The sequence below is a fragment of the Vigna umbellata genome, chromosome 1 (genome assembly GCF_029865625.1).
Source record: "Vigna umbellata cultivar VRB3 chromosome 1, Vumbellata_1.0, whole genome shotgun sequence".
Classification (NCBI taxonomy): domain Eukaryota; kingdom Viridiplantae; phylum Streptophyta; class Magnoliopsida; order Fabales; family Fabaceae; genus Vigna; species Vigna umbellata.
The window spans coordinates 27,603,981-27,615,156 of NC_142165.1; the positions used below are offsets into that span (position 1 = coordinate 27,603,981).

Genomic DNA, 11,176 nt, shown 5'->3' on the forward strand with positions numbered 1-11,176 from the left:
CAAGGTTTGTTTAAATGATACTGTCACACATATAATAATATCGTGACATTTAAAGAGTGAAGATCAACAATTCTTTTCCTTTTCACTCATTGCCTTCGGTAACCTTAATAGGATCCGTTACGGCTATTTTCACTATATCTGCTATCACTATTATCACGACTAATGTGAACTCTTTCTATACTACGTCGATAAAATATTATTTTCTTTAAAAGATAAAAAATATAAAAGTACTAGAAGAAAAGTAAATGAACATACGTAGGTGAACAATGCATCATTATGATGTAAAATATATTTAATGAATAATTAAGGGTTTTAATTTTTTTTAAAGAGTATATAATGAAATATATTTCCTTTACTAACACAATTAAAAAAATGTGTTCTGAAATTTAAAGAACAGACCCGCTAGTCCCATAAAGAGTAATAGTAAAGTACAGTTTTACCCTTTTTCTTTCGACCGAATTCTTATTACAGACAAATGCAGAAATGTCAAACCCAACCTCCAAATTAATTCTTACATCTTCATCACAGACCAGAGTTCATTCCTTTCTCTTTGTGCCTCTCATTCCTCAAAAAACCGTTGTCCTGGGTATTCGAGAGAAAAAAAAGAAATCCATAGAAGCCAAAGAAGTGCCACTCTTCTTCCACCGGCCAAAAATATATTTTTTTTTCGCTAAATGCTGGACCCATCTAGATAAATCCCCAAATAAAGAAAAAGGGGGGCTGCGATCATTTTCATGATCAATAAATAGCGATCGTTGTCGGGAAGCGTTATTGTTTGGATATGCTCAAGTTGTGGAAATGGTACCAGAATTGCTTGGCGGTTCACCCTGTTAAGACGCAGGTCATCAGCTCTGGCTTGATTTGGGGTGCTGGTGACATAGCTGCTCAGGCAGTTACGCACTGTACTGCCAAGGCCCATGCCACAATGGATGAGGTATTTTGTTATTGGAATATATATTGTTTCCTTCTACGATTTTGTGTTTTGGGGAAAATGCATGTGTGTTTGTGTGTGTTTTTCTTGGTTTTTGGGAAATGGTCATGCTTGGAGTGTGGCCTTGTAATCAAAATAATTATAAGGATTTGCGATTGTCTGAGCTTGCTTTTGGCAATGGAAAGTGTGGAATGCATGGGTGAATGCGGAAAGGAAGGGATTTGTGGTTGTTTTTTGGAAGGATTTTCCGTGTAGCATGTGATCTTGGTCTCTAGTTAAAGCAAATGGGTGCTTTTATTTTGTGGCTTTTGTATTGGTGGTTATTGTCTTGTTGGGATGCTGGGTTTTGGTTGCTTTTTGGAATGAGGTTTTGGGGGCATACAAAATGACTGTAAATTTCATCATGCCTAGGTTGGGTGTTTTTGCGAAAATAGTTGAGAGATTGGTTTAAATCGTGGCTGTGGTTGAGGTTGTGTTGTGATTACAGATATTATGGAAAATTGTGGCGTGGATGCGAGCGCAGTTAGAAGCTCTCGGGAATGAATAATAATGGAATGGAACGTCTGAATTTTTGGTTTGGTTGTTTGATGAAGGTAAGGAGGGAACTGTCGCGGAAAAACGTGGAATATTTTCCTTGACTCTCTAAGTTGAATGGACAAAATTTGGGCTGCAAAATGGCAGGGATAGGTGGCATTCCATTCCTTTTGGAAAACTCCCCCAAACCCACATTTTGTTCTTTCCGTTGTTTCCATTTTCCATCCATCAATTCAAAACCATACCTTTAGTTTTGCACTTCAACCGCAGGAGGTAGCGAAAAGGAAACTATGTTAATGCTAGTTGTAATTTTTTCAATTTTAAATCACATGGAAACATCTGGTTTGTTTGGTAACTATAGATGGGAATTTTCAGTTCATTTGGCTAAAATAGTGAAACGGGAAATTACTTGTCATGTTCACTGTTTTCTGGATAAAGTGAATCTGAAAATGATGCATTTTGGGTTTTATACGGGCAGCATTGTGGATAAACCATGTGTAACTTGGCCCTTTCTTTCTTACTGTTGTATTATTAAACTGTCTAGTTCACATAGTGTATGTATGATGTGCACTTTATTCTTTGTAAATGTAACCATCTAATTAGCTCATATCTCTTGTTTACTGGCAATTTTTCACAGGATGACAATAAAGAGTTAAAGATCAACTGGAAACGGGTGTCTACAACCAGCTTGTTTGGGTTAGGATTTGTTGGTCCTGTTGGCCACTACTGGTAAAAAGCGTGACCTTTTTATAAATTTTATTCCCCAGTTGCTTATGGACACTGTTTATTATTCAAGGGTTTGTTTGCTGATTCTCAGATCTCAAATCAGCTTAGTTTACTGGACAGATTTGAAAGTTCTTCGTCCTTAAAAAATACAGATGTCAATTTTTTTCCTTTTAATATTAAACACAATTTTGTCCAAAAAAGTCATTATTATGCTTTTGCTCGCTCTTAGTAGAAGTTATGTAGTTCGCACGAGACAGCATTTGGATGCTACAGTTGTGGCTGACTGACATGTCAGCTGATGATGGTTACTATTGTTGCAAATCAATTTAAAGGACTGATTCTTATTGCCTTGCAATCATTTTTCTTTTATCATATATATTCTAATTATGTAGATGACAATTTGGTTATTGATGTATTGATTGGTCTATAGTAACTTCCTGATAAATTAAGATTAAAGTGGTATTGCCCTCTCAACTTCACAGGGCCAAGAGCTCTGTTTTGAATTTTGGATGCATGGTTTATCCTACTGACTAAAAAAAGGAAGGATTTCAAACTATTTATTGAATAGCATTTTGTCTTATTGGTAGCACTTTGTTGTGGTATGACCTCCTCCTCAGCTTAGGCGGCTTTGATCTTAAGGGGGACCATTCCCAAGTCTTGCAAAAAGCTACTTCGATCATATTTATAGCTGATGGGGAACATCCAATATTGTTTGATGTGAGAAAACGTTTTATGTTTTCGTTTGTACTGATGAAAATGTTACCTTGTTTCCACACTTTTTTGCTTTTAAAAGTATGTGCAGGAAACAAAGTAAAAATAACTTGTCATTTTTGTAACTAAAAGTCGAACAGAACATCTGAAAACAGGATACTAAATGAGAACCATGCCATAATTTGTAATACAAAGAACAGATACAAAATGAAAGCAATAAACTCAAGCCAAATGGTCCCTTAAAAATGTTAAATCAGAAAAGAAAAGACTTCTAGAAGTGAGCTGTCGTATATCTGTTAGTGTTATGTTTGTTCTGATGGGGAAGAGGGGCACTGGCAAACGATATCTATTTTCTAAGAAACTTATCAATTTTCCTTGTTCTTTTGCATTAACATTGTAGGTACGAAGGTTTGGATCGGTATATAAGATTGAAACTCATGCTTAAACCGAATTCCTTCCGTTTTGTTGCCACAAAAGTTGCTGTTGATGGGTTTATCTTTGGACCATTGGATTTACTTGTGTTTTTTACATACATGGGTTTTTCTTCTGGAAAGAGTGTTCCTCAAATAAAAGAAGATGTTAAAAGAGATTTCCTCCCAGCCTTTGTTTTAGAAGGGGGCATATGGCCAATTGTTCAGGTTGCAAATTTTCGGTTTATACCTGTGAGGTATCAACTCCTTTATGTCAACTTCTTCTGTCTATTGGATAGCTGTTTCTTGTCTTGGGTTGAGCAACAGCAAGATGCACCTTGGAAACAATGGTTGAAATCACTTCTACCTTTGAAGTAATAGCGTTTGCTTTCAGAACTCTCAATTTATTCTCGGAGTTGCCAGATGTTGGAAGTTCATGTTGGAAAACAAGTGACTAATTCATATTGCTTGTAAACACCCTCCAGACTTTCAGAATTGAATTTCTGAAATTGATGAAATTGCTTTCACATGATTTACATGATTAATGATTTTCATCTTGAATACAAGTTGACACATTTTTTTCCATTGAATAAATTGAAAGCTATGTTGGCTTATCACTTTCTAGTCTTTGTTCGGTCGTCTATATTCTAGTTTTACCAATGATGTTCTCAACAACCAGTATCTATTATTAGCTGTGCTTATCTTTCACTTCATATTGTCAGGTGGAGAATAATCCCTGGGCACACAACATAAATCGGGACTACTTTCACATCGTTGTCTTTTTATTTTGACAAAATTTAGATTTAGCTCTTTTAAGTGTTTCTTTTATGATATCTTCTGCTTAGAATTGATGTTTTATCTCAATAATATCTTTAATGAAAATTGTAAAGGTTAACATGGACCATGAAAATGACACAGAAAAGAGAGTAGTGAATAATAGGGTAAGGAAAACATGTATTAGTGGAGTGTTTTCATGTTTTCCGTATTGGCAAATAATAATGACTAAAAGTTGTCCTCAAAATATTAATAATGAGCACTGTTAGACGAAAAATCTTGGATAATCGAAACTTAAATGGATTGAAATATATTGGAAAATAGACTAGTAAGACAAGTTTTTTCATAAATTATAGAAATGTTAAGAGAGAAGTTATTCATAAAAAAGAAATTGAAAAAGCGGTTATATGTTTAAATAAGTGTTAGTATACATAGAATTCTGTTAGAATGTTAGATTATTTTTTTGATTTATTTTCTGTTTGATATTCTATTAGTTTGTTAGTATTATCCATCCCAATTTCTTTCTCTCTCGGACCGTGCTTTACGGATTGAGAATCGACTTCCTTCTTAGCTCGAATCAATGGATGCCAACACTTATTTCAAGTTTGGGAGAAGATACATGCTCATTTTGCTTCTCAGAGCGAAGCTCGGGCTCGTCAGCTACGCACCGCACAATGAAGACAGGTGAACGAGTAATCAATGAGTTCCTTCTGTGCATTTTCTTCATTCGATGATCCTGTATCTGAAGGCGAACGACTCGATATTATCCTTGAAGGACTTCTGATTGAGTATGAGTCCTTCCTTTCTCTCATCAGTAGTAAACCAAATTTGTTCTCGTTAGAAGAAGTTTAATCTTTGCTTGTTGCTCAAGAAACATGGATTGCAAAGTTTTGGCATGATACTGGACAATATTTCTCCTTTATATCAGCCATCGTTTGTAGGCATCCCACCTCCAGCTGCATCTACTTATTTTCCACAATCAACTTCCATCATCCACTCAGCCATGCCCTCTCTTGCCTTCACCACCTGTTTTGCCTCCCTCTCAGGCCCATTACAATTCCATAGTATCGACTTCACGACCCCATGTGATAGGTATAAGTTGCCTTGATTTCGAGGATCAAGGAGCCTCCTAGAATTAACAGAGAAAGATAATGAAAATTCTTCTTTCTATTCATTTCAAGTTTGGGTATTTAACAATGTTCACGTTACCAATGATTGGCTACCTGTGAATTGTGGAAACAGAAAGCATCAATAACAGAAAGTACAACTCAACAAATATAGTGAATACTGACAAAATAGAAAATACTAGAAATCTTAGAAACATTTCTACTTGGTGATGTAGTCATGGAGATAATTTGGCATATTGTGCTCCCTACTAGGCCTCTCTCTCATATTTCCTCTGTTGTCATTGCTAGGCCCATTCAACACATCAGAATTTGGGCCAGAGCCTATATTGCTATCAATACCCACCACTGCAAAAGGCACCTTGTCCTCAAGGTGATAATCAGAAATGAGATCCGTCCAAGGCTCCCAAGTTGTATCCTCAGGTGCAAGTCCCTTCCATTGGACTAAAACAAGCTTAGTAGGTGGTGAGGTAGAAGAGTCCATTTTGGTGTCCATAATTGCAAGTGGCTCGATAATAGGCTTGTTATCTAGTGCCAGAGGAGGCAAACTGGTAGGGGTAGTTGGAAGGGGGCCCTTGTTCAGCTTTAAAAGAGAGCAGTGAAACACAGGGTGAATTTTTGAACTCGGAGGAAGATCGAGTTGATAGGCGACACGGCCGATGCGAGCAGTGATGCGGAAGGGACCGTAGTAGCGCTTGGTTAACTTCGGGGTTGTAGGGGAATGAAGAGATCGTTGACGATATGGTCGTAAACGAACATAAACCCAATCGTCGACTTGGAAAGAGATATCTCTGCGTTGACGATCTACTATTGCTTTCATGGTCAGTTGTGCTTTCTCGAGCTTCGCACGCAATTGATCAAGAAGAACTTGGCGAGATGTAAGTAAGGAATCAACTGCCTCCACCGAAGAGGATCTTGTTAAATAAAAAGGAATAGAGGGAGGAGGTTTGCAAAAGGTAATATGGAAAGGAGAGGTCCCAGTAGCAGAGTGGATTGAAGTATTATAAGACCATTCAGCAAGGGAAATGTATTTGCCCCTGTGGGAAGGATGGTCGTGCACAAAAGAGCGGAGATATTGTTCCAAAATGCGATTGAGAACTTCAGTCTGCCCATCAGTTTCGGGATGGTACGATGTACTCATACGCAACTTTGTACCACATAAACGAAACAATTCACGCCAGAATCTGCTAATAAAAATCGGATCACGGTCCGAAACCAGACTGCGTGGGATGCCATGGTGCTTGCAAACCATGTCCATGAAGAGTTGGGCAACTTTAAATGCAGTGAAATGAGTGGGGAGAGTACCAAAATGAGCACCTTTAGAGAACCGATCAACAAGCACAAGAATTACAGAATGGCCCAAGGAAGGAGGTAATCCAGTGATGAAATCTAAAGAAAGATCCTCCCAAGTGTCATGTGGAAGTGGTAGGGGCTGTAATAAACCAGCTGGTTTCTGAGTTTCATATTTGGTCTGCTGACAGGTGGAACACTGAGAGACGAAAGTATGAACAATTGAACGCATACCTTTCCAAAAGAAGTTGCCCTGAATACGTGCCATAGTTTTGGATAAGCCCATATGACCCCCCAAGGGTGTAGTGTGGTATTCTTCCAAAAGAAGAGGGATAAAAGGATTGTCGTGATTTAACCATATCTTGCCATCATACAAGAGAAGATCATTATGAATACTGTAAAGAGGGAAAGAAGCAGGGTCGCGTCGCACCTTAGCCAACAGTGAAACAAAGTTAGGGCTGTCTTGAAGAGATTGGCGTAATCTATCCAAGAAAATGAAGCGAGGCATAGAAAGGATGAAAAAGTGACTCTGGACAGTATCAGTGGGGCGAGAAAGGGCATCCGCAACCACATTATGTTTTCCTGCTCTATACTGTATGGTATAGTCGTAACCCAACAACTTGGAAAGATAAACTTGCTGCTTAGGAGTCTGAATCAATTGAGACATTAGCTCCTTAAGACTACGGTGGTCCATGAGAATAACAAAGGGATGGCCTAATAAGTATTGGCATCATTTCTTCACAGCGGAGGTGATGGAATGTAATTCACGGACATAAGTGGAAGAACGAAGTAGTCTAGGGCAGAAGGGCTTGCTGAAGAATGCAATAGGATGATCATGTTGCATCAGGACGACACCCATAGCAGAACCCGATGCATCGGTCTCAAGTTGAAAAGGAAGCTTGAAATTCGGAAGGGCCAGAATCGGGGCTTCGGTCATTGTCTTCTTGAGCTGATCAAAAGCGGATTGGGCAGCAGAGCACCAGTTGAAGCTATCTTTTTTTAATAAAGTTGTCAATGGAGCAGCGATAGAAGCGTATCCCTTGATGAAGCGACGATAAAATCCTGTCAAACCAAGAAAGCCACGTAAAGCCTTTAAGGTTGTTGGGGAGGGCCATTGTACCATGGCTTGAATTTTTGAAGGATCAGCGGCCACCCCTTGTGCCGATACAATGTGGCCCAAATATTCAAGTTGCTGCTGAGCCAAAAGGCACTTGGAACCTTTGAGGAAAAATTGACCCTGAAGTAAGGTTTGAAACGTGCGCTCCAGATGGTCTAAGTGGGCCTCCCAGGTGGTGCTATAAACCAAGATATCATCGAAGAAAACGATGACGAATTTGCGAAGAAATGGCTTTAACAATTCGTTCATAGTTGCTTGAAAAGTAGAGGGGGCGTTGCAAAGGCCGAAAGGCATGACCCGAAACTCGTAATGGCCCATGTGAGTGCGAAAAGCAGTTTTATGAATATCAGCCTCGTGCATTCGGATTTGATGGAATCCCTGGCGAAGATCCAACTTGGAGAACCACTTCGCACCACCTAATTCATCCAAAAGTTCATCAATAGTAGGTAAAGGAAATTTATCCTTCACAGAGATGGAATTTAGGGCTCGAAAGTCCACACAAAATCTCCAACTACCATCCTTTTTTTTAACAAGTAAGACCGGAGAGGAAAAAGGGCTGTGACTTGGCTGTATTAGCCCTGTGTGTAGGAGTTCCTCAATTTGTTTCTCAATCTCACACTTTTGAAAATGAGGGTAGCGGTAAGGGCGCACCGTGACAGGAGAAGAGTGGGGCAAAAGATGTATATGATGGTCGGTTGGGCGTGTTGGGGGTAAAGAGGTGGGGGAAATGAAGAGTGATTGGTATTTATGGAGTATAGAGGAGAGGTGGGGATGTGTGTGAGTAGGAAGGGTAACTGTAGATGGTTGAGATGGAAAATATGTGGGTGAAAGCTGGATATGGAAATAAGCTGCTGCAGAGTTGGTCTCGAAAATACGTTTGAGTTGAGGGGCGGAAATGTGTTGAGGTCCAGAAGGTGAGGTTGCACTTAATTCAACTGTACGGCCTTCTCTGTCGAAACGCATGGTCAACTGAGAATAGTCAGTCACTATTGGGCCCAAGGTTTTAAGCCATTGGATGCCCAATACTACATCCGCACCGCTGATGGGTAAAACATGAAGATCAACAGTGAAAATATGGCCCTGTATGGAAATTGGAACAGCCGAACAAAATTGGTGGCATTCAATAACACTACCATTGCCAACCATCACCTTTAGTGTGGGGGTGGGTTGCAGTGGTAAGTTAAGGAACTTAGCTACACGGTCTTGGATGAAGTTGTGAGTGCTGTCGCCATCCACAAGAATAGTTACTTGCTTCTTTGAAATGAGGCCCAAAAGACGAAGGGCTTCTGGTGCCGTTAAACCTGAAAGTGCATTGAAGCTAATTTGGGCTGAAGAGAGCTCATTGTGTATATCTTGGGCAAGGAGAGGATCCGGGTCAGGAGCTGCCAAAGAATCAGAAAGGGTAGTGTTATCAACCTCTGTTTCCTCTGCAACCAAAAGAAAGAAACGTGCCTTGCATTTGTGGCCAGGGTGGAACTTTTCGTCGCAGTTGTAACACAAGCCTTTCTCACGACGAGCTAACATTTCCTCATGAGAGAGCTTTTTGTAGTTGGTCTTGGAAGGAGTGGGTAGCAGAGGGGAGGAAGAGCACCCCTGAGGCGGTGGCAAAGAAGTGGAAATCGGAGAGGGCTGAAACGAAAAGCGATTCCGGGGACCTTTTCTCAGGTCATGAAATTTATCTTCTTGCAACTTAGCCAATGCAGCAGCATGTGTAAAGGTTAGTGGTTGCAAAGCCAAAACCTCCCGTTTGATCTCAGGAGAAAGACCCGAAATAAAACAGCTTAACAAAAATGAAGGGGGAAGACCCACAACTCTACTAGCCAATCGTTCAAATTCAGTAAGGTAATCATTAACCGTACCGCTTTGTGTGAGCTTGAACAGAAGGCCACGAGGATCCTCATAGTAAGAAGGAGCAAAACGAGTTTCCAGGGCTTGAAGGAAATTATGCCAAGACGAAATCAGGCCATTTTTATGAACCCACTGGAACCAGCTGAGGGCGGCGCCGTCCATGTAGAAGGAAGCCACTTTGAGTCGATCCTCTTCGGGCGTAGAGTGATACTCAAAGAATTGGGTGATCTTGAAGATCCAACCGGTAGCATCATGACCATCAAACCGGGGAACCTCGAGCTTCATGTGAGGTTTGAAGGAAGTTGAAGATGGTGAGGATGGGGATTGGGTTTGAGGGTTGATGATGTCGGTTTGGGAGAGGTGAGCAATGATGGAGTCGAGCTTGGTGTTGAGTTCATTTTGGGAGGTGGTGAGGACGGACTGATTTTGGGTGAGGCGGAGAATTGCATCGTCAATGGTTTTAGAGCGTGTGTTGTGTTCAGCCATGGGAAGAGGAGCAATGAAAGCACCAAATTGATAGGTATAAGTTGTCTTGATTTCGAGGATCAAGGAGCCTCCTAGAATTAACAGAGAAAGATAATGAAAATTCTTCTTTCTATTCATTTCAAGTTTGGGTATTTAACAATGTTCACGTTACCAATGATTGGCTACCCGTGAATTGTGGAAACAGAAAGCATCAATAACAGAAAGTACAACTCAGCAAATATAGTGAATACTGACAAAATAGAAAATACTAGAAATCTTAGAAACATTTCTACTTGGTGATGTAGTCATGGAGATAATTTGGCATATTGTGCTCCCTACTAGGCCTCTCTCTCATATTTCCTCTGTTGTCATTGCTAGGCCCATTCAACACATCAGAATTTGGGCCAGAGCCTATATTGCTATCACCATGTTTATGTTGCTAAGTCCACACCAGTCTATCCGCTTGCTCAAAAATATCAGAATTGGTATATTGACTCTAGTGCATCTCATCACAAAATCACTGATTCTACCAATCTTGAAAATCCAACACCTACTCCAAGAGATGTTTGTGTCTTCCTTAGAAATGGACAAGGTTTGTCTGTTCAGTATTCTGGTTCTACACCTTAAAAACCTCATGCACGTTCCTTCTGTTAATGAAAATTTTGTTAGTGTGAGTAGGTTTGCTAGAGATAATAATGTATATTTTAAATTTCATTCCACTGTTTGTTTTGTTAAGTCTCAGGTTGATAACTCTGTCTTGCTGTGTGGCTATCTTGGCCCGGATGGTCTCTCCCAATTTCCTCTCCTTCCACTGCATTCCCAGAATGCGTCTCCACCAGTTTCCACTATGTCTGTTGTTCACAAACCCCCCGTTGTTTCCACCGTACCCACACACAATTTTACTATGTTTTCCCTTTAGCATAATAGACTAGGTCATCCTTCAGTTATTGTGTTCCATAATGTTCTCAAACGCTGTTATTGTGTAGCATGTTGTATGGCAAATTCTCATAAATTACCTTCTCACACATCCTTAAGCTCTTATATTGCACCTTTACAACTTGTGTTTTGCGGTCTTTAGGTCGTCCTTCCCATGTAAAAATCTTCTAAGGGTTATCATTATTGATTCCTATAGTAGATATATACTTGGATTTATTTTCTAAAACAAAAATCTGCACCTTAAATTCCTTTAAACAAATTAAATCCTTTGCTGAACCTCAACTAAATCATAGGATTAAGAAAATTCAAA

General features: G+C 39.8%; 2 protein-coding genes across 2 annotated transcripts; one reads left to right on the top strand and one right to left on the bottom strand.

Annotated features, from left to right (window-relative positions):
- Window positions 1-494: 494 nt before the first annotated feature.
- On the top strand, window positions 495-3,929 carry LOC124838108 (uncharacterized). Its single transcript, XM_047313625.2, has 3 exons — window positions 495-934; window positions 2,103-2,194; window positions 3,303-3,929. Exons 1-3 carry the CDS (start codon window positions 782-784, stop codon window positions 3,688-3,690), a joined length of 633 nt encoding a protein of 210 aa, XP_047169581.1. The 5' UTR covers window positions 495-781; the 3' UTR covers window positions 3,691-3,929.
- Window positions 3,930-7,230: 3,301 nt separating this feature from the next.
- LOC148205045 (uncharacterized) lies at window positions 7,231-9,951 on the bottom strand. Its single transcript, XM_088100560.1, has one exon. It carries the CDS (start codon window positions 9,949-9,951, stop codon window positions 7,231-7,233), a length of 2,721 nt encoding a protein of 906 aa, XP_087956686.1.
- Between the last annotated feature and the right edge of the window lie 1,225 nt (window positions 9,952-11,176).

Excerpts from the sequence above, each read along its gene's own strand:
- LOC124838108 (XM_047313625.2), top strand. The coding sequence starts at position 782 with ATGCTCAAGTTGTGGAAATGGTACCAGAATTGCTTGGCGGTTCACCCT. Across the intron at positions 935-2,102 it reads CCCATGCCACAATGGATGAG|GATGACAATAAAGAGTTAAA; the intron begins GTATTTTGTTAT and ends AATTTTTCACAG. Across the intron at positions 2,195-3,302 it reads GGTCCTGTTGGCCACTACTG|GTACGAAGGTTTGGATCGGT; the intron begins GTAAAAAGCGTG and ends TTAACATTGTAG.
- LOC148205045 (XM_088100560.1), bottom strand. The coding sequence starts at position 9,951 with ATGGCTGAACACAACACACGCTCTAAAACCATTGACGATGCAATTCTC.